General features: G+C 45.8%; 1 protein-coding gene across 1 annotated transcript; it reads left to right on the top strand.

The window, feature by feature from the left end:
• AHCY (adenosylhomocysteinase) lies at positions 1–22,962 on the top strand. The gene is made up of 10 exons (XM_021540441.2): positions 1–106; positions 887–1,077; positions 3,733–3,808; positions 5,552–5,704; positions 9,984–10,096; positions 12,711–12,918; positions 13,724–13,811; positions 14,550–14,667; positions 18,807–19,001; positions 21,978–22,962. The coding sequence occupies exons 1-10, from the start codon at positions 79–81 to the stop codon at positions 22,107–22,109; spliced, it is 1,302 nt and encodes a 433-aa protein (XP_021396116.1). The 5' UTR covers positions 1–78; the 3' UTR covers positions 22,110–22,962.

Here is a 22,962-nt window from a genome sequence, read left to right as displayed (position 1 = left end):
GCAAGCGGCGCCGCCTCTACTTAAAGCGCGCCCAGCGCGGCGGCCGCCTCCTCCAGCCCACGGCCAGGCGGCTGCACCATGTCGGACCGGCTGCCCTACAAAGTGGGTGAGTGCGAGCCCCGATCCGGCTCCGCCGTGCTCGGCACCTTCCCCGGGGCGGGCGCGGGTGGGAAGCGCGGCCGCGGCGGGAGGACGGCGGGTCCTGCCCGGGCGGAGCCGGGCCCGAGCCCCCCGTGCGCCGGCCGCGCCGCCCTGCGGGAACGGGCGCGGCGCCGCTGGCTTCCCGCTCGCCCTTGTGCCGCTCTCCTGGCCCGGCTGCCCCGTCCCTCGCCCGCTGCTCGGAGCCCTTGGCGGGAACAGGCTTAGCTCCGAAGGTGAAAGCGCTTCCCATCCTGGAACCTTTGACTCATGTGCCCTGAAGGTTTTGGCGCGTATTTCTGTAGACCTGAAACTTCACAAAGAACCCCGTTTTTTTTAAATGGTTGGGTATTTCTTGGAGGCTTCATTCAAGTAGCATTAGTGTAAGGCTCAGATTAATAAATAATTTACCCTGGAGGCTCTGAACCAAAATACTGCAGGATATTTTTAAAGCAGCCGTGTTAAAGCTACCAAGCCCTTAGCGGGGTTAAGATTAAACCTCCTCCTCTTGATATATTTGTTTCTGTGGTCCTTTCCTTGCCTGTTTTCAGTCCTAGTGGTGTATAGACTGGTCCAGTCAGCTTTAGCACGTGCAATAACTTCAGTGGCCCCAGACTTCGTTCTGCCGCAAAATGCCTGTCTGGGTGTTCAGTTCAGCTGTTGCAGCCAGTGCCTACCCACAAGTGTGTGAACGGATACCAAGGTCTCAGCTATTCAAACTCTGACACCTGTCCTGCTTCTCTTGCAGCTGACATCAGCCTTGCAGACTGGGGTCGCAAGGCCATTGAGATTGCAGAGAATGAGATGCCAGGGCTGATGAAGATGCGGGAGATGTACTCTGCATCCAAGCCCCTGAAAGGCGCCCGCATCGCCGGCTGCCTCCATATGACTGTGCAGACAGCAGTGCTCATAGAGACCCTCATCGTGCTGGGGGCTGAGGTAACGTGGCTCTGAGTTTCTCCATCAGCTCTTGGATAACGCTCTGCCAGGTCACTGCTCCTGCTTATGTAACACCTTACAGAATCCTGGCAAATGTCTATGCTTTTTGGGTGAGGATGCAATCTCCACGTGGATGGATTGTCTTCTCTCCTTGAGCAAGACGCTTGTTGCTTTCCCTCTGCACCTCTGGGGTGTAGGGTGTGTGTGTTCCCTGTGGACAAGCTGCAGCTTTGAGTGTCTGTTGTGCCCTGTGTGCAGTGCCCTGGGCAGTGCCCACAGCTGTTCCCATGCAGCCATGCTGTGCTCAGGCTTGCAGTGCTGTGGGTGTTCATGCTGCAGCTCTAGGGACTGCCTCCAGCACAGATTAGCTTGTATTAAGAACCCTGCTCTGCTCTGGTAAAGTCAGCAAAATCTAATGAAGTTTACTGAGAGCTCATGCTGGCCCTTCAGCTGTGCAGGAAAGAGCAGGGATGCACTGTGGCTCAGGGACCGAGGGCTGGGATCTCCACTGAATTTTTTGTGTGATTATGGACCAGTTACTCTCATCAGTATTAAAGTCTGAGATACTTAGAAGCCATTTACTGACTTGCTGAATGAAGTCCAGACATCACAGCTGAGTGTTTGCTGTACAGGACATGAGGAGAGCCAGGTATCTGAGCACAATCTACATTGCTTGTGTGCTGAGCAGGGAGTTGACTGGAATTTCGATGGATTGTTAAGTATGTGTATGATCTGAAGTTCCTTCTTCCTGCAGTTTGGCTGCCCAGAGGTGCCCTACGTGGGATCCCTCTCTGGGAACAGTTAAGAATTGAGCAGTGTCATGCTGATTGAAAGGTGCTGGGAGGAGGAGTTTTCTCCATAGCAGTGAAGGTGTTTCCTCAAAAAGAGGAGGAGGTAGGTATGGACACTGTGCCAGGTCAGCCTAGGCTAGGTACATAGCTGTGCAGGTGTTCCCCAGCCTGTGCAGAGCTGTCCTGTGGCTGCGAATGGTGCAGTGCTGAAGGAGAACTTTGATGTGGGGGTACAGTCCTGGCTTTGTTCCAGCTACTCTGTGTGGAACTCCTGTCCCTCCACAGGATTCAAAAATAAGCAGTAGCTATTGACATTTGGGAAAGCTCCTTGCTGCTCTTGTTGGTTGCTGCATCCCAGTATGGCTGGCCTAGGAGGAGCTGTGTGCTTAGTTAAACATTGCCAAGCTGCTTGAAGTTGAGCATAACCCCAGATCAGTGTTATATAGGATTTATCCAAGTCATTCAGGGAGGTACCTGCAGACATATGGTTTCTCCAAGATGTGGTTGTACCTTTAAAGGTGTGTGCTGCTGTGTTAACTCCTTGTCCTGATGCCTGTGGATTAGTTTAGGCTTTGATTTGAGTTTGGATTCAGCCCTGATTTGCCTGTTCTGTCAGAACTTTGGTGCCAGGGAGGGAGGCACCAAATGAATTAAACTGATAAACTCATACCCCATGTAATAAGGATGTAGCTCACTGCAGCATAGTAACCTTGGTGTCCATTTTTTGGTTGGGTTAATAAGGATAGAATAAATACTCTGTGCTTCATCATTTGTAACAAAAAAAAAAATACTTTCCATAACCAGTGATGTAAATACTAGGGTCTGAGCCCATCAGGTGTTCCCATTATTCTAGGCTCTATGTCACTACCTCAAGTCTAGATCACCTTGGAATGGTAAACAGTATATAGGTATTTTGTATACTTTGAATGTCATGACACCTCCTGATGTTGCCTCTGCTGGTGTGGGAGGAACTTGTAAAAACCCAGGTGAGGAGGTGCAGCTTTAGGTTGTGGATTCAGTTTTCCTGTGCTCCTTCCAGGTGTGTTTTCATGACAAGCATTGGTAGTGTAGGCTGCTTTCTACTGCACCCTTTACTTCAAAATGTCACACTCTGATCAGGTGGTATGACTGTGCCTTATTGCCCTCTCTACTCAAGCTCTATAACCAGTGAACATGCAAATAGCTTCTAGTCAGCCCTGTGGGGAGCAGAGGGTATGTGGCTCTGGGATGTGGTGCTGTGAGCTGCAGATAGGTGTTCAGATCCTTTCCAGTGCAACTCAGCAACATGCTGTTGCTTTTCTAGGTGCCTGAGCCTAGTTATGAAATCTGAGGAAAACACTTAGCTCAGCTGGAAAAGCTTCCTTGACTGGAACACAGAGTGGGAGGTGGGTGAGCATAATCTTAGAGAATGCCTGGATTGAGTGTAATGTTTCAGCTGCATTTCTGACTCTTGTGAATGCCAGCAGGTGTGTTGCTGCATGTCCATACCCTCAGTGGACACTTGCTATGGGGCTGTTCTGAAAATCTGACCTTTATTCACTAAAACTTCCCAACTCCACCCTGTGCCTGTTGGGCACCCCTGAAGATCTGGAGTATGCTCTGGCTGTCTGAGAGAAGTGCTTGTGAGCAAGGAGATTGCTGGATGTATGGCATAGCTAAAGCTCATTCACATTCTCTCCATGTGGCATAATTTTCCTTGACTTAGGCTCTTAGTTCTCACCTTATTTTTGCAGAGCTACTGAAAAAGGCAGGAATCTGCACTAATTTCTTTCTGCTCTTGCTCCCTTTTTAAGTCCTGTGTTTGATAGAGAGTCTCTGATATCTCAGAACTTTGTTCAGCAAACAAAACTTGGTTGTTTTCCAGGTACAATGGTCAAGCTGCAACATTTTCTCCACTCAGGACCATGCTGCAGCTGCTATTGCAAAAGCTGGTATCCCTGGTAAGTTTTCCATGTTTTGGTTTGGCTGAGTTGGGCTGTACTGCCTGTTCTTGCTAAATGAAACTGTACACATCAAGATCTTCTGAGCAAGCTTGAGGGTTGAAACAGCCCATCAGAAGCATGGTTTTTACAAACCAGGACATTTGATTCAGGCTGTATTGCATCAGCCTGTGCACAGGTCTCCCAGCAAAGGCTGCTGTTGGGCTCTGTTAGATCTCATTAAGATGATGGAATGGGCTGGGTGATAAAATGGAGTGGTGTGTAGGTAGGTGTGTGTAGCTGGAGGTGTTTGGTGCTTTCCAGCAAGTTCTATACTAAATAGGGATTGGGAAAGGTAAGGGAACTGCCATGTACCCTGTCACAGTGGCAGGGTCAATACCCAAGATATTTTTAGGCTAGTATTAGCCCAGCTGTGTTCCTGCCTAATATCCCTTAAGTGCTGTATCAGGATGCTACTGTCTTGTTACTGTCATGTTCCAATAAGGAGCAATTCCTCATGGATCAGCATAAATACCTGACGCTGTCTGCTGTGTAACTCAGTTGAATGAAATGTAACCCTCAGTGCTGGGAACTGAGCCCAGCTGTTGGCAGAGGCTAAATTTGGTTTCTGGCAGTCTGCTTTGGGAGGGGTCTCTCATTTCTATTATAATTAATTATTATCACAGGTCTTTCCCTAACTGTGGCACATTCTATGGCAACAAAGAGATCCTTTCATCAGTTCCTTTGGCACTACCAGCATCAGGCATTGCCCCTGGTATGCGATATCAGAGGGCCACGTGGGATTCTTTAGACTTTGGGTTGTCTTCCTCACTGCTTTCAATACCCAAAACTCAGCTGAAGAGCCATTTACAGGTTGAGTGTTTGTCAAAGTGTGTGGCCATTGCCCTTTGTATCCTTATTTATAGAACTTGCTCTTTTTGTTAATATTGCAATTCACATACTGAATTTATGAAACCCTGAAGGAATGCTGGTCCTTTGGCTTCAATATGAGATCCTAACACACATTACTACAGAATAGGCAGTTGCATGATTGGCTCTTCATGGCTCAAAGTCAGTTTTCTGTGTGAACACTGAAAACATGACAATTTAGCCAAGTGTCGGGGTGTGTAAATACGTATGTGCCCAAGACATATTTGAGTGGCTGAGTACTTCTGAGGACTGAGTATAGCATGAAGACAGTACAGATGCCTGGAAAGAAACAAATCCTAGTAGATGCAACATACCAGGTGGCAGCCTATTGCTGGGGCTGTACTGGTGTAGAAATACACCCCGATTAGAGCAGATGAGGCACCTCAGCTTGGATTTTAGTACTGGGCTAGAGACTAGAATTTAAACTCAGAGTTGCTGAAGTGTTTATATTCTGCTGCTTAGCTCACACTGAACTCTGAGTTTTCTGCTGTGCTAGAAAATGCTGTGGTTGTGTTTTCATTTATCTGTATCTTTATGTCTGAGTGGGGTACTGTGGATGTGAGTCTGCTTTAGTTTGCTTTATCTTCTCTTTTCTAACATGGAACAAGAATAAGGAGAACAATGAAGTCTAAAAATTTTGACCATGTTTCTGGCCTGGAACAGTGATTATTCTGAGGCCTATTTTTCAGTGCAAATGTCTTTGCTGGCCTGCAGGCACAGATAATCATCTGTCTGTCAGCTGCTACTGGGAGCTGCAGATGAAATCTTCCTTTGGCTGCTTCACTAATTGCCAAGTAAGAAACTGGCTAATGGTTTGTGTTTGTTCCCATGCAGTGTTTGCCTGGAAAGGGGAGACAGATGAGGAATACTTGTGGTGCATTGAGCAGACCCTGTACTTCAAGGATGGGCAGCCCCTCAACATGATTCTGGATGATGGTGGAGATCTTACCAACCTAGTTCATACCAAATACCCACAGCTGCTGAAAGGTGACTTGTGTTTTGTTTTGGCAGGCACAGTTCTGCCTGGGAGGCTGTTTGGGTGGGGGTGTTTCTGCAGGATTTTGCTGCTGGTGTAAAAACGGTTGGGAGAAGAGGGACAGGCATATGCAAACAGGCTGTAAAAATTCCTTACAGTTGAAGAACAGAATCTCTTACCTGCAGGGGCTGTTTCCACCTCTGCTTTGTAGTTGCAGTGACCTGTCCTGGCCAAACTTCACTGTGCCCATTACCTGAGAATGACCATTTAGTTCTGCTGTCATGCCAAAAGTTTCCTGGAAGAGGGATTTGTTCTAGAACTGCTCAATGTCTGTTTGCAATTAACAGTTTTACATTAATGCATTTCTTACCTATCATCTTAGTGCAGTTCTGAATGAAGTCATGACTACCTGTAGTCTTCTGTGGAAAAGGAACTTTTCTACCTTAAATACCCATTCAGTGTGTCAGTGAAGATGCTGATGGAGTCAGGAACTCTTGGTTTGCCTTCAGTGCAAGTTAGTAAAACTGATCAGTGTAGTGTTGCTAGCATGTGTTTATGTAAAAAATTTATGTGAAGGGAAGTGGACATGACCAGGGTGATCTGTGCCTGGTGAGTATGACAGACTCTCCTGAGCCCTGCCAGTATCCATCAGCTGTGCTGCAGCAAGACATGTGCCCAGGGTTGTTAAAGGGCACGTTTGGTCTGGGATGTGAAGGAATTTGGGTGGTGATACAGTGGGGTGTGTTGGTGGATTTGTAGAGGGGAGGTTGGTGTAGAAGCCTGCTGGATCAGCTCTCCTCTGACTCGTGCTCTGCTTTAGTAGGAAGATAGGAGGAAAATAATCTGAAGGTGTCAGGCTGTGAATAGGGCTGTTTGTAGGGAGTCTGAGGCTCTGCTCCTCATCCATGTGCTGCTACAGGTAGGGGCACCAGAAGAAGGGAAACTTTCTCTGTGAAAAGCGTCACTTTGTCCTTCATCTTCAGCCTGATGTCACCCATAATCCAACACTCAACATCTTTGTGTTATTTAAACTGTGATGAAAGGTTTTCATTGGTCTTTGCTCAGCCTCTCTTCCATCAATGGTCTTGTGCTTCCTGGGTTGCCTCTTTGTGATATGCATGACCTCTCACTTTTCCCATGTTTCATGCCCGGGAATACAATTGGTCATCTATCTTCCTGGTGCTGTCAGAGGCCAAAGAAAGTATTCCCATGTTCATTCTCTGTTTTGAAGGGCTGTTTCCCTACCATATACACCTTCGTTGGTGTCTGTTCCCAGAGGTACTTGAGCTGAGCTCCTTTCACACTTTCAGCCCTCCTGTTGTCGTTCTTTCTCCTCTCCAGCCCTTTTCACCTTCCTGCTGGTCTTGTGCTCCTGGTGAAGAAGGGACCAGAGTAATACATTGCAGTATAGGACAATGGCTCTTAAACTGTCTCGTGTATTGGCATATATGTGTAGCCTGCCTCTGATAAAAAACATGCCTGTCTGGGTTTGCTTCCTGAATTCATAGAAATTACTCTTCCTCTGGGGTTTTAAAGAGTCTAGGGAGGATGCAACACCTGTCAGTCTTTCCCAAAATGTGTGGCTGTCTGCATTGGCTGCAGTTGAAAAGCTTCTTGCAACAGTTCAGTAAGTTAAGACTGATCTCTGTAGAGGATGACAAACTTGATCTGTTTTACCTTCCAGTCAATTGCTCCTTGGAAACAGAAAAACTTCCAGAATGGGACTCATGGAGTAGAGTCTTGATCTCCTTAATCTGAGATCTGTGAGACTTTGCTGCAAAGTCTGTTTAAATGAAGCAGTGTAGCATCCAGTTTTGATATCTTGTAGCTAACAGGGGCTAATATATCCTAAGGGCTTGTGGGGAAATCTGACCTCTGTGGAGGTGGAATGAGAGTGACCTTGGCAGAGCATGCACAGTGTGTGGATTGTGAGCATGGGAGACATTTTGGCATGAGGCAGCTGAAAATGCCATTTGCCATTTAAAGACTGGATAAGTTTTCTGGGCTAATTTCAGAGGGAATTGTCTTCCATGCTTCAGCTGCTTCTAATTTAAATAGCTTGCTCCTAGTGTGCAGCTAACATTGACAGTAGTATTCCTCCAGCTAGGAGATGTGTTAGATGTGTGTGTGGAACTGCTCAGTAAGCTTCCTCTCTCCTGAAGTGTGCCTGCAGTTAGAGGGCAGAATGGCCTTTGTACTATTGGCTTATTCCATTAAGTCCAATGCCCTTAATACCAAGATAAATAAAGGAAGAAAGGGGGAAAATGAGAGTTGACCAATGGGGAAAGTGATCTGTGCAAAGGAGGTTCCTGGCATCTGTGCAAAAGACCTGTGTGGGGAAGACTGGCTCATTTGTGATTCATTGATAGACTTGCTCATTGCTCAGGTGACAAACACAGGTCTGAGCATTGAGCAAGGCTGTGTCAATTTAACTCAAACTTGTCCTTGTTGCAAGCCCTTCTCTGCTCTCCAGTCCCTCGGGCATTGACCATGAGTAGTGTAGGCAGCACTTGGAGCAGCTGCAGAGTGGTTTAGACCAGCTGTGAATGGCACCTGGGGCAGGGATGAGGTGCCTCCAGGGAGGGGAAGCTGATGGCATACAGGCTGTGAGGTCTGCTTAATGCTGTGGAAAATCAATCTGCTAAGCTCAGGATTCATCTAGAGAGCCTTTGAAGGTTGAATGTACATCTTACTTGCAAGATACATAAGAAGAGAGAGGGCAGGTTTGAACTTGAAGTTCCTGCTGTGACCTCCAAAAGCTTTTCTTCAAGGAGATGATTGTCCATGATCCAGGCAGTTGTTCTGGAAACTGATGCTTTTGGGAGACTGTCTACAGATCTTCCATTTCACTGTGCACAAGGCTGCACTGTGAACTTTAAACTCTCCTTTCTCCTCTAAGCAAGCCCTAAATATTCCAAAGCCTGAATGCATTCCCTCAGCACATGACCAGCAGGGGACTGGGGCTGTCGAGGGTTCTGTGGAGAGATAGAAGTGGTGAGGATCAGTCAGCCAAATCACAGAATCACAGAATGGTTTGGGTTGGGAGGGACTTTTAAAGGCTATCTATTCCAACCTGCCTGCAATGGGCAGGACATCTTCAACTCAGGTTGCTCAGAGCCCTTTGAACATTCCCAGGGATGGGACCTAGAGCACTTCTCAGGGCAGCCTATTTCACCCTAATTGTAAAAAAAAAAAAGTATCTTTATATCTAGTCTGAATCACCCTATTTCAATTAAAAACCATTCCCCCTTTTCCTGTTGCAACAGGCTATATTAAACATCTTGTATCTTGTAAGCCCATTTCAAGTTTTAAAAAGCTGCAGTGACCTCTCTGGAGCCTTCTCCAGTTAATCAGCCTTTTCAATTTGAATGCTGCTGGTCCCATTTCCTTCATGTGCTACAGAGAGGTCTGGGGAGCAACGGGAAGGTCTCATGGCTTAGTCTCAGGCTCCATTGGGGAATCTGTCTTTTCTGTTGTGAAAACCGTGTTGAATTGCTCTGAGAGTTTCCTGCCTGGGCTTGGACCAGCTCACAGCTGGATTTTTGGAGGAGTAAGGATGGATTTGGACCACACTTGCTATCTGTGAGTAAGCAGTGCCCTGGAGCCAGAAGGACCAGTTCTGTCATGGGTGGCTTCACCAGCTGGTCAAGGGAGGGGATTGGCCTGCCCTGCTCTGGGCTTGGGCCAGCTTCACCTTGAATATTGTGTGGTTTTGGTCAGCACAATATACAAAAAGTATTAAACTAATAGAGAGTGTCCAAAGGAGGGACATAAGGATGGTGAAGAACCTTGAGGGGAAGCCATATGAGGAGTGGCTGAGGTGTTCAGCTGAAGGAGACTGAGGAGAGAGCTCATTGCAGTTACAACTTCCTTGTGAGGGGAAGAGAAGAGGAAGACGCTGATCTCTGTCACCAGTGACAGGATTCCAGGGAATGGCTGGCACTGCCCAGGCTCCCCAGGGGATGGGCACATCCCCAAACCTGCCAGAGCTCCAGGAGCATTGGGACAGCGCTGCCAGGGGTGCCCAGGTGGGGCTGTTGGGGGGTCTGTGCAGGGATGGGGCTGGGCTGGGGGTCCTGTGGGTCCCTCCCAGCTCAGGACATTCCGCGAGTCCGGGCGGCCCGGCCCGCGCTGCCAGCAGAGGGCGCTGCGGCGCCGCGGAGCGCGGCCGGGCCGGCCCCGATCCCGATTATTTAACTTGAGCCTCTGGGGGATCCTCCCAGCACCTGGATGGCCTGATTTGCACAGCATTGACTGCAACTAAGGTTAATACTTTTACTCTTCTAACAGGAATTAGAGGTATTTCAGAAGAGACAACCACTGGTGTTCACAACCTGTACAAGATGAAGGCCAATGGGACCCTGAAAGTGCCAGCTATCAATGTGAATGACTCTGTCACCAAGGTAATACAGACCTTTCTGCAGTGTTCTGCTCTCTGACCAGCTTAGTGTTAGGATGTTGTCATTCCCATGAAAGTATTCCTTCTCTTGCTGAGCTTCTCCTGATTTAGTTCTGAACAGAGACTTCCACCATATCCTAAAAGTGAGCCCTTGATGTCACTGTAAGTGCCCTGTTGTCAGGACATCAGGTGTTTTTTTGTATATAAGGACATCCATTCTTCTGCTGTTTTATAATGTGAACACACTTTTGGAGATCATGAGTCAGTACCTGTGGCAAGAAGCCTGTCCTCACTCGAGTAGCTTAAACCCCTCAGGCAGATGTCAGACACCATCTGGAAAAGGGAGTGTGACCTCCTTGAGCTTGAGCTGGTAAAGGTTGCTTGGTGAGCCTGTGGCTGATCTTTGTGAGCAGCACATGCAAAACAGAGGGCAGGAGGGAGATTTTTATCCCTTGCTTAGCTTTAGTACTGCTTCCAGGATAAATCCTGGTGAATTGAGAACGAAGTGGAATGTTCTTTAAAGGGTCATGGTGCTTTTTGGCTGCAGATGAATTATAGTGGGAATTAAAGGTGCACTATGCATCTTGATGTTTTTTAAATCTAGTTACTGACTCTGTCTCAAGTTCCCATACAGACATTATCCTGTTGGGTTGGCAGTTCTCGTGTTTGGCCTGCCTTCTCTGCAGTTTGCTGTCTCCTTTCTGCTTACTAAGATGTACCTGACACTTACTTCATAGGTAGTGGGCTGGAATCCAGTTAATGTTGAAAGAAGTTCTTCACATCCTTTTCACCCAGATTTGTGCCACTTGCATAATAATTATTAATACTGTTTAGTTGATTTGGAAATTCAGATGTTCCTAACAAAGCCTCTTGAAGGGATTTGGGATTCTAGTGCCAAGCAAGTGCTTGTTTTCAAGTACTGTTTGGTATTTATACAGTACAAGATTTGTACTCACCACAGTTACAGATCTCTGAGAAAACGTACAACTGAGCTGACAAATTCTGCTCTCCCAGTTTGATATTTCCAGTTGGTGCCAGGTTCCTGTGCTAACATTTGGAGAGAGAAGGCAGGTGCGCAGCCAGCTCTGTTCTTCCCCTCTGCCACTCAAATGTATTTTGGGTGGGGCAGCTGTCTGCATCCCACACTCTGCTCTCTTACCTGCATGGGAATGCACAGATGCCTGGAAGGCTTTGACTGCAGTTGGGGGATTTGGTGATGAGGAATCAAATCTGACCATGCTGTTTTCCTCTATGCTGCAAGGAAAATCTGCAGGACTAGGAAAGAGGGATACCAACTGGCACTAGCTCTAGAATTTGAAGGATTGGTAACACAATTTTTTGATACATTCATGGCAGCTATGCCTCTGGCAATGGTTATAGGCACTGAGTCAGGAACTTCTGGATCTGAGGTACAATTGTTACACTTTGGCCAGTTCCTGCCATGGGTAGTTCATCCCATTTCTATTCATACTTAAAAGAACTGCAGGTGGTGAAGGTGTGCCTTCCACTAGACCAGATTTCTGCCTCTGGGAATTTAATTTTAGGATTGCCTGTAGCAGACAGTGCTGTGTTAAGTAAAAGCAAGAAAGATTGGTGCCCTAAGGCTATAGAAAGCCAGGACAGACTTTGAGACCAGAATTCTGCTGTGAATGGAGATTTTTTAGTATTGCTTCCTTGGGAAGCACAGCACAACATTAGTAGCCAGCTTCTTTAAAAATTCTTTGTCTCTGTAACTCCCCACATAATCAAATCTGTTTGTACAGCCCCTCCTCATGGTCAAAACAAAAGGCTCCAGAAGAAGAAGGAGCATTACAAAAGTCAGCACAGCAATGTGTGTTTGAGTTTAGATAGGTGCTTAAGGGGTAAGGCAATATTTGATGTCTGACTTAGCTGGGCACTTTTGATTGAAGGGTCTGGCTGTTAGTGTCAGTGTTACAGTAGGAAGATGTTGTGTGATGGGGCATTAGGAGATGAAATCCAGGGGGTCCTGGTTGCAGTGACCATTTTTGTGAGTGGCTTCTTGCTGAATTTTTCCAAGTCTGAGCAATAGTGAGTGACAGCGCTAGGGTAACCTGACAGTGTTAGGGTAACTCTTCATGGGAGAAGATGTAATTTGGATCTTCTGGGGCTGCATGAACCAGTTACTCCTGGTTGGTGTGGGCAGCTTGCTGCTCTGCAGGTTGGATGTGTCTTGCAAAGATAAAATGACGTGCTGCTGGTGTGTTTTGCCTTCCTGTGGCACTTGGTTCAGTTCATTGTCCGATAAACAGCAGCAGGGAACTGGTGAGCATCTGGTTTAGGAGCTCAGACCTACATTGGTGTGAAGGACACTCAGGTTACTTCTAAGAAGTTTCTAGCAAGTCCAAGCCCTGGTCAGTTGATACAGTGTATTTATGAAATGCTTCTCACCATGTTGAAGCCTGTCTGATGTAACTCCATAGATTGAAACTGGATAAATAAAAACATCAAACCAGGATGTCTGCTTCCTGTCCCTCATGGTGGTTAAAGTATTTAAGTGACTCTTGTAGTACTTGCACATAAGTCCATTTTTTTTCCTTAAGGAAATTCCAGTTGAGTGGATTTTATCTGTTCTGAAACTGCTCCATTTTCTCCCTCAGAGCAAGTTTGATAACCTTTATGGCTGCAGAGAGTCCCTCATTGATGGCATCAAGCGTGCCACAGATGTCATGATTGCTGGGAAGGTGGCAGTGGTGGCAGGATATGGGGACGTGGGCAAGGGTTGTGCCCAGGCCCTGCGGAGCTTCGGAGCCAGAGTCATCATCACCGAAATCGATCCCATCAACGCGCTCCAGGCAGCCATGGAAGGTGGGAGCTGAGAGCAGAACAGGAACTGGGGCATCTGACAGGGTCTCTGCATGTCAGTGTAGAGCAGGAAATGAGAGCTGGCCAAGAAAGGCTCTGTGGGCTTTAGCCCTGTCCCTGCTGAGGTACAGTTCAATCCAGTTTAACTGTAGGAATTCTTTCCTTGCAGTTAGAGAAGGAGTTTGTTACTAGAGGCCTTGAAAGTGTGTTTGGAATCAAGGATTCAGAGATTCAGAGACCATGTAGGGGGTAGGGCTTGAGGGATTGTCCTCAAGTTGTGCAGTTCTGATCTCCAGTGTGGGGCAAGGCTTGACTGGAATTAAAACATTAAAAAACACCTTACCTTTGATATGTTTTTTTGAAGAGCAATGCCATGCTCTGTCTCTCCAGCTGAGCTCAGGGCATTCTCTGGAGCTTTTTTCTTTCTGTGAGTGCCTCTTGTAATTGTGCCTCTTGGTACCAGTTTATCCCATTTGTGTTCATACCTGCCAAAAACTGCAGGTATTGTCAGGGCACTTCTTTTGCAAATTCGACCCCCTGAATCCAGTCTGAGTGCTGTAACAGAATATACCTTTGGACACTGAATGCACAGATCCACAGATTTGAAAAGGGTGAGGGATGGATGGTTTTTCTATCATGTTGGTGTATAGCAAGACCAGTATCCCACTACTTTGCATCATTTCTAGGCCAGGTGTGGGCAGAATCATTTGACTCATTCTTTCTCTGTATTTTTCTACTTCTGATATTACAGCCCACTTGTTAATAAATAGTGGTGGTTGTGTAGAGAAGTAACATTTTCTCTTTTCAGGTTATGAAGTTACAACCATGGAGGAGGCCTGCAAAGAGGGCAACATCTTTGTCACCACCACTGGCTGCACTGACATTGTGCAGGGGAGGTATGGCCAAGACACTTGCTTTATTGAAAGCATGCCTGTACAGTTAGATTTCTTTTTTAAAATACAATCATAACCTGTCAGCAGTTAGCATACAGTCTGACTTCTGGACATCAGAATTTAGTATGAATTTAATGAGTAATTAAGTCTTTGGTCAGTTTGGTTGGATGTTGCCACATTGCAGTTGTTCCTGGCTTATGGAATGTAATGATGGAGAAACAAGAGTTGCAGAAAGGTAGATTGACTTTTGGAGAATGAAGGCATCAGGGCTGAAGTTTGTGTTAGGCCAGACAAGTGTGAACAGAAGAGGAGGCAGGTAAAGGTTGAAAGTGATTCCATCTGTGGGTGCATATCAGCAGCTGAAACCAGCCTGTTCTCAGTGTACTGCCCTGCAGTGTTTGGTTACTGCTTCTTAGATCTCAGTTTATAGCCCCAGCTCCACACAGACTCCTTGCTTTCTTTGCCATGATGACTGTACATGTTGTTGTAATGGAAGATCAGATTACGTGGGAGGAGATGTATTATCTCCAGTAAGTTCTTACATCCTTGGGAAATGCCTTTCCCCAGAAGCTTGAGAGTCTTTTCTGGTGGACTTGCCATGCCTGGAGGGGTTACCTACCACACCTTGTGAGAATCAATGCAGTTACTGAGCTGGGCATTTGTCAGGCTGTGGTTTGGAGCATCTGCTGAGGGGGAAAACTGTGTGGATTAACTTTTAATATAGCTTTTTTTCTTCTGCAGGCACTTTGAGCAGATGAAGGATGATGCCATAGTGTGTAATATTGGCCATTTTGATGTGGAAGTTGATGCCAAGTGGCTGAATGACAATGCAGTGGAGGCAGTGAATATCAAACCTCAGGTAAGGCGGCCTTTCCACAGTCTCTCCTGCTGGAAAAAAGCAGTAGCTACTTAGTGTCCATTTCTAGAGAGTATTTCTCTTCAGGTTCTTTGGTGTTTCTAGCTTTGTTGGAAGCCACTGTTGCTCTAGTCAGAATTCAGATCCTGCTAACCAGGAACAAACTGCACATGATTGTCTTGGGCTGGCATGAAAGAAATTGTTTCCAGCCAGTGCCAAGTCCCTCGGGGTGATTTCTGAGGAGAGGTGCCTGGTATGGGCACATCTTTCTCTATTGCTCCCAATTCCTTGAGAGACAGTAGCCTATTCTTAGTGCTGGCTGTAGAGACAATTAATGGCATCAAGTCCATTCAGCTTTGATGTTTGGGGCATGGGCAGGGGGCATGCAAATATGCTTGCTTTGATATCCCTGAGCTGAAAACAATGCCTTAGCTCAGCTTCCAAAAGCAAGGTAGATGAGGAAGACAGAGCAGACCATTAGACACCCTGTAAAACTTAAAAGCAGAACCCATAGATTGCCTGGTGCCTGACCTGAATCTTGTGGAGCGTTTGCTCATGTACTGCTCTGCAACAGAACAGTCCTAAGGGATTCTCAATGGAATTACTCTGGGGATTCTGTCAAGGTATGAAAAAATTCACACCTCTTTGTCTTCAAAGTGTGGTGTGTTTTTTTAATCTACTCTGAAGTTGAAGCCTCGGGAAAGCCTATCTGGAGCTCTGCCAAACTTGGGTTTCTCTTCCAGAGCTTGGTGGTTTCATTTTAGAAACCTGTGTGGGCAGACCAGGCAAGATGTTTTACCCTTGCTCAGCTTGCATGCCCACCATGTATTTGTATTAAGTTATGGCTGTAGCTACACAAGGAAAATCAGAATCTGAACGTGTCAACTTTTCAACTGTGTGTCTTAAAGCAGAGGAACAAAAGTGAACTAGATCAAAACTATTTTGTGACCCCAGATTGAGAGAGAACATCACATAAAGCAAACCAGGCGTTATCTGGCTTGGTGTGGGACTTTTGGTTACCTTTTGAAGAGGGAGTGCCCTTGCTGATAGCACGATTTTGGGATAGGTTTTGTACATTTTTAATAACACCACACCCAAACATACCTCTCAGATCTCCATCTGCCCTTCTAATTTTCATAACTCCCATGTGGCTTATTGGCCAGGTACATCAAAATCTTACTAAGCACTTGTGAAAGGTATGTTGGGACACTTTGCATGGCCTTGACCAGGTCTGGAGTTAAACTCTCAAGTTCTCACTGTGTTCAGGTTTGTTCTTGCCTATGGCCTTAGTGGAGCTGACTCTGCTCAGGAGCTCTTCTCCTAGAGGAGCCCATAGGTTTCTCCACAGGAGTCTGCTTTCTGCTAGCTTAGGTTGTTGTTTTAAAACTAAACCTTGGACTGATCGAAGAATCAACACTGTTGAAGATTTAATTGGGTGCTAATATGGCACCAGTCAAGCTCCCCGAACAGAGGCAGTAAATCCCTTTTTAAGTGCTTTGCTTTGAGGAGCCAGTCTGGCATTGATGACAGAGTGCATTAAGGTGCAGTGTGGTCCCAGGTATGAAAATTGTAACAAGTTTCTGGCTAAAAAAAATATTATGTTTTGAAAAGGATGGAATTGGGGTCAAGGATTGTCCATATAGATTAATGCTGAAGAAATCTAACTTTCTAAATATTCACATTTTTACTAAAACCTGGCAGTTTCTGTATCTGAACCAGAGAGGGCAACATAGTACAAGAGCAAAAATTGTTCACTTTCTATGAGGAGCATCTCTTGTGATGAGAGGATTAATGCCAGGGCTGAGGGTGGTTAACTTCAGCTGGAGGTACCAAGTAATTGAGACTGTGTCCAGCATGAAAATTTCAGTACCAGTGCTGTGCTGATGTAAGAGATGTTTAATACTTCCATAAGACAAATATCTTACTGTACTGTTGTGACTGATGTGTTGCTTTCGGAGGACAGGTAAGGAGGAAATAGGTTTATTACTGAAAAACTGGCAGGTTGGTTTGCCTCTGGGTTTGCACTGCAGCCCTGCTCAGCTGTGTTTGAGTATCAGACTGACCTGCAGCACAAACTCAACTCGAGAGGGCAAGGAAAGGTCAGTCAAAGAACTTTGGCTTGTAAATTAGTCCCATATAATGTGAAGGGAAGTGCAAAGCAGCCAGAAAGTCCAGAGCCAAACAAATTCCAGTGGGGAAAAGGAGGAAGCATTTGTCTAAGTGCAGAGAGCAGCTTATTGCTTGGATGACTTGAATTTCACTTCTGGAGCAATTTATTGAGCTTATGAATCAGACTGTTTTATCTGCCTGTATATGAGATGTGTTTCCACAGTACTGACTTAGGCCTCTGCTGGTACCATTACTATCTTGTATTTATTTCTGTGCATTAATTTTACATTTTCTGTGTTCCCCTGCACGTTGAGTATGTCAGCACAGGTTGCTGAAGGTGTGGGGTTCTATGCACAAGCCACCAGCTGTCCAAGTGGTGTGGATATTATGTAAGGATATAAGATTTTGACATCCAAACCACCCAATGGAGACTTCAAAACTGAAATGCTACTTTAACTGCTCAACTATCTTTTAAGTAGTTCACTCTGTTAATGCAATGTTTGTTATAAGTAATACTGCAGCTGTTCTCAGGATTTTTCATGTTCTGCTTCTCATCGGGTTCCTTCTTTTGTTATTTCCTCTCATAATCTTGTGATGGTCCATATGGTGTTTTTCGGGTGGACTGAGCACTGTTACTGCTGGTCCACAATGGTGAATTGGCATCCAAAATAACAACTGCAGCTGCTCAGGGGGGGATCATTCTTATCCCACCTTCTGAGTGCTTTTGGGGAGGAGAAATCAAGATTAATTTAGGGCTGCTCTTCGAGGTGGTTACTGCCTGCATGTGTTGTGCTGAAATCATAATAATCTGTCATGTGAACCTAAGCAGAAAATGGTGCTGTGATTGAAGGATAGCTGGGGCAGGCAGGTGGAGGCACACATCTGCTCTGAAGGCAAAATACCTGTTATAGAAAACATGGTTTGTGTTGGTTTGCTCTTGTCATCTCTGCTAAAGTCTTGCACAAGGATGTTTTTTCAGAAGAGGGTATTGTTGCAATTACAGCTTCATCACATGTGGCTTTTAAATTCCAGGCCAATTGAAAGTTGTGTTTAAGTAAAACACATATTAAATAACATTTAGCCTCTGAAGTTTAAATACAGTTGTGAGGAGAAACCCTTTTAAGTCTGTCACAGTTGCTCTGCTGTGCTAGCAGAAGATAAATGGTGTGAAGCAGTAGATTTTGTCAAAGTTGGTTGCTGATTATGTTTTAAGTATTTCCAAAGTGCTCTACTCCCAAATGCTTTTATGACATGAGCAATAAATACCAGTTAATACTGAATATTCTTGCAATTTATGGGCCATATTGGTGTTTCATTATTGTTTTAATTTTGTAACCTCCTCTAGGGTGAAAGCAGGGCAGGGAAGAGCTAATGAGAGCTGGAAAGGAGAAGTAGAGTTAAGTTTAACATTGCAGGAGTCCAGTCTGGCCAGGCAGTTGAGGCACATGCTAAATGACATTATCTGTCTCCTTAGCCCATCTGAGCCTGGATTCTGTGTGCAGAGTCTTGCTGTCCCTGGGGTGGCATGGAGAGGATCATGCTGGTGGGGGCCCAAGAGCAAAGCAGGGTACACCAGGAGCCAGGACAGCTGTTTATTTTATGTATTGGGCTTGCAGAGGTGAGAACAGTTCCAGGGGGCCCTCAGCAGGCTGAGGGCTCTGGCTGTTACCCTGTCTCAGGATGCCAAGGTTCTGGACTGCTGCATGCAGAGGTGTTCCCTCTTCCCTGTCATCACTCACCAGTGGGTGCAGATGAAATGGAATCTACTACTAGCAGCAAATTCCCATCACAGCTGGCAGGGACTACAGGCATTTGAAAAGCCAGGAGAGTTGGAGAGCTGGTTGAATAAACTGGAGAGCTGGTTGAGTGCGAAGCAGATGCCAGGACATGTGTGCTGTGGAGCCCAGCGTTCCTGCAGGCTTTGCAAACACGCGGGATGGAGAGAGGGGTGTCTGTGTGGTTGCTGAGGGGCAGGGAGGCCCCCGAGCCCCCAGGCTTGCCCCGTGTGTGACGTGGCCCTGCTGCTCCCACAGGTGGATCGCTACACCCTGCGCAACGGCCGCCACATCATCCTGCTGGCCGAGGGCCGCCTGGTCAACCTGGGCTGTGCCATGGGCCACCCCAGCTTCGTCATGAGCAACTCCTTCACCAACCAGGTCCTGGCTCAGATCGAGCTCTGGACCCACAGTGACAGATATGCTGTGGGGGTGCACTTCCTGCCAAAGAAGGTGAGTGACAGCCGTACAGTGGTGCTGCACAGGAGGCCAACTTTGGGTGTGGCTTTGTTGGTGCTTGAACTCATTTTCCTGCTGAAGGTTTTTGTTGCAAAGTGGTTCTGTCCTTCAGAGGATGTTTGGCTTTGGGCATGCTGGGTGTGAATGAGCTGTTCTTTTGTGTGCAGAACTGGGACTTGCTGGTCCTGTGACAACATCCAGGCACTTCTTGACTTCTCTAAGGTGCTGGGAAGCCCTGTGCTGCCTCATGGTAATTGGAGAGCTTCTGTCAACCAGCTTGTTCCTTCTACAAACCTGTCCAGCAGCACAGTGCAGTGGGCAGAGTAGAAGCTGGAGTGAAATTGAATCCCTTTTACTGTGGTTGATAGAGTCCTGATTCCATTTGCACTTGAGAGAACTTATCACAATCTGGTCTTAATAACTTCACAAAATATTAATGACAGACTCCCTCAGATTTCCCTTTTAACTTATCTCTGCATTCTTTCTTCTTGGAAAAGTCTGGATCATGTCACAGTTTGTATATTCTTTTTAGAAAACTAGCATGGTTTTAATTTTCCCAAACAAGCCTGAGAATTTGAGATTGCTCATGGAAAAAGATGTTGGAGTTAAATCCCACTGCTTTTGGAGCACAACCAGGTGTGAGAATAAATGTGAAAATACTTTCCATTTGGGAAGTAGAATGTGTATGTTTGGGATTACCAAGGAGGTGTTTCCTGAAGAACCTAAGTTTACAAACTCATCAGTTAAGGATCAAGCAAAGCATACCAGAAATGCAGTGTAGGAGCGGACACATAATTGTCTTCAAAGGAATAGTCTTATTGACAGTTCTCTTGAAAATGAGATCCCAGTATTGCTGATAAAATGTGACTTCATCCTCTCACTGAATAACAATTTTTAGTAAGCATATTTGAACTGGAAATACATAGAAATGAGAAGTAATGGCAAAGAAGTTAAATGTAAATTTGCCTGTTAGGGGAGCATATGGCAGTGATCTCGGGTTCATCCACTGTGACAAAACACTTTTGACCCTCTGTGCCTCACAGAGGGCTTTATTCAAAGAGTAAAGCATTCACCTTATCAGAACCAACAAAAGAGTTTCCTGTGATAATTTTCTGGATTGATGTCTTTCCTTGCTCTGTGCAATTGCTTTAAGGTCCAGATGCAAGACTTAACAATTACCAGGTACTTTACAGTGCAGTTTCTTTGACTGCAAGAATATTGCTTTGATTGGCCATTACAAATGTGCACACATTTCTGCAATATGTGTTCCTGGAAATCCAGGAAAACTCTTGTCTCTATGTTCTTGGCACCAAATCTGTCCTGCTTAGCTTTGATTTTAAGGTGAGAATGTCTGCTTACCTTTGTCTGAATTTGTGTATCTCTATGTCTAAGTCTTGAAGTCCACAAGCTGAAGCATCTGTGAAACAATTGATCCCCACTGCTGCTTGAAAACCTCATCTGGGAATTGTCAGAGACTCAGTTCTTTTTCAAGTAGGTGGAATCTGTCTTAAATTCACTGGGAATGCACCTGTGAGAGCTTTTCACCTCAGTCTAATCAACCAGATGAGAATACAATTTCTGCCCCTCTTTTTTTTTTTTTTTGTTTCATGGCATCCTGACAGGATATACTAGGCTTAAATACTTGTTTCCCTTCTAAACACTGATTTTCCCCTTAGGTTTTCTTTCTTTCATCATTTACCTGACTCTTTGGGGGATTTCATGGTTCACTGCTACCATTTCAACCATTTCCCCTTAGGTTTCTGATTTTGTCTTGTCACCTCTGGCTGTCCTGGTTCCCAAGAGGCAGGTCCACAGTGTGCAGGCTGAGCTGCAGTGAGTTACACTCTGTGCAGATGGAGCTTTTTATCTGGTTCATGGCATGGGATTACTTCAGAGTAGTGGCTTTGTTACTACAGGTCCTTGGAGGGGGAAATCCAGGACTAGTTTTTGAATCATTTAGGCTGGTTCACACAAGCTGCAGGTTTGGCCCTTGATTGTTTTGTTGATCTACTGCCTTTCAGTTATATTGCAGTCTTTCATGTCTACTTAACTAATATGAGGGAAACATTACTGGTCTTCTCTGTGCTGCTGGCATTTAGACTTAACTTGTTTCTGTATCCTCTGAAGTAATTGCCTGGTTTTTGCAGGAATTGCAAATGGTCAGACTTGTCCTTGATCCCTGCTTGTGCTGTGCGTTCTACCTTTGAATATCCCCTGTGGCTGTACATCCCCCTCTGACACAGCAGTTTGGTCAGCATGCTCCTGTTTGTTTTCTGACCCTCCTGTACCTGCTCCTGGAGCACTTAACTGCCTTATAACTTTATACATTTTTCAGTTTCTTGAGTTTACACATCTGCTTGACACCTCTGGGATAGAGAAAATATATCAACCTTTCTGTGCTTGTGTCCTACAGCCCACCTTGGTTCTATTCTTCATGAAGACAGTGCCAATGGATACAAGTAATCTTGCTGAATTGGAGATTCTGGAATGACTTTCATTGTTCATGTGCCCCTAAGATGGGATATTTGGAGAGGGCAGGAATTTTTTTCCAGTGTTAGGACGTGCATAATACTGTAGGATGACAGTGTAGTATGTCCAGGTGTTTTTGTAGTGGAAACTGGGGCTTTATCATTTTACCAAACTGGATATTCTTTTATCTGAAGAGTTTGCTCTCTGTTCTTTGCTTGCTGGATGGATGTGAATGTGTAAATGAGATTGAAACAGGTTTGATTATATAAAATTTTGTCTCACTTAACCTGACTCCCTCAAAAGCACAAGGCTCTTTCATGTGAGTGCAGGTCAGTGCTCAGACAGGTGTGAGGTATGTTGGCAGGAAAAAAGCTGTGTCAGTGTAAGTCCCCCTTGTTGCTGCTGTTGTTTTCCACATATTCATTTTTCCCTCTGGACCGTGACTTCCTGAACTAATAGAACTCTGTTCTAATGTTCTTTTCTCAATGTTTTGTTTTCCAGCTGGATGAAGCTGTGGCTGCTGCTCATCTGGACAAGCTGAGTGTGAAGCTGACAAAGCTGAGTGACAAACAGGCCAAATACCTGGGCTTGTCCAGAGATGGGCCCTTCAAGCCAGACCACTACAGATACTGAGCAGGTGGCACTACCCAAAGACCAAAGTGCAGGGATACAACCTTGCAAAGCTCTTGTGTGTGCTGGGCTTCTGAGGACAAGCCTTTTGCCATTTTCCTCTCAGTGCTGCACAACCCCTTCCCTTACCAGAGAGCCTTCAGGGCCCTGTCAGTGGACGAGGATCACTGACTCTTGGAATTAGAATTGGTTACTTAGCTAATGTCACAGTGAAAAGGATCCTCTGCACCTTTTGTTGGTTTGTAATGCTCCAGTAAGGGAGAGCAGGACAGAAGTGGCTAAATGAGAATGTGTAGTCTTGCCACACAAGTGGCTGACAGCTTTGAACAGGTTCACCATGAGGTGGGGAACGGTTTCTACAGGGAGATGCTTTTGCCATGCCCTGCTCCAGTCAGGTAAATTCCAGCAGGAGACTGGCAGTGTCAGGCCCTCTCCACAACAGTGCCCTGGTAATATTTCACAATATTGCATATTGTGAAACAGGAGGATATGGGTTGCTTGGTCTCCTTGCTGTAAAAGCAACTCAGTCTCCTGTTCAGAGATTAGAGCTGGAGCTTTTTCCTGGGTTAATTTACTCCATTGATTTTGGTTAGAACTAAGACCATTTTGTGCTTCTGCTATACCAGCTTGAGGAGGGGTGAGGCAAGAAAGACTTTTTTAGCAGCCTTCAAGAGTTTTGTGAGCAGCTGAGGAGCCACTGAGGGGATCACTGGGTTTAGGGGTCTTGTTCAATCCTCTGCAGACACCAGCAGCACAGTGCTACCCCCAACTTGATTTCTCTGAGTTGTCATGTCTGCTGTACCATGTTTGTCACTGACTTCAAGTGCTTTTATTAAAGATCTGACTGTGGCCTGGC

Source organism: Lonchura striata, chromosome 17, assembly GCF_046129695.1.
Source record: "Lonchura striata isolate bLonStr1 chromosome 17, bLonStr1.mat, whole genome shotgun sequence".
In the NCBI taxonomy this organism is placed as follows: Eukaryota; Metazoa; Chordata; class Aves; order Passeriformes; family Estrildidae; genus Lonchura; species Lonchura striata.
The sequence above is the reverse complement of the archived record's forward strand: the minus strand, read 5'-3'. Positions and strand labels throughout refer to the sequence as shown.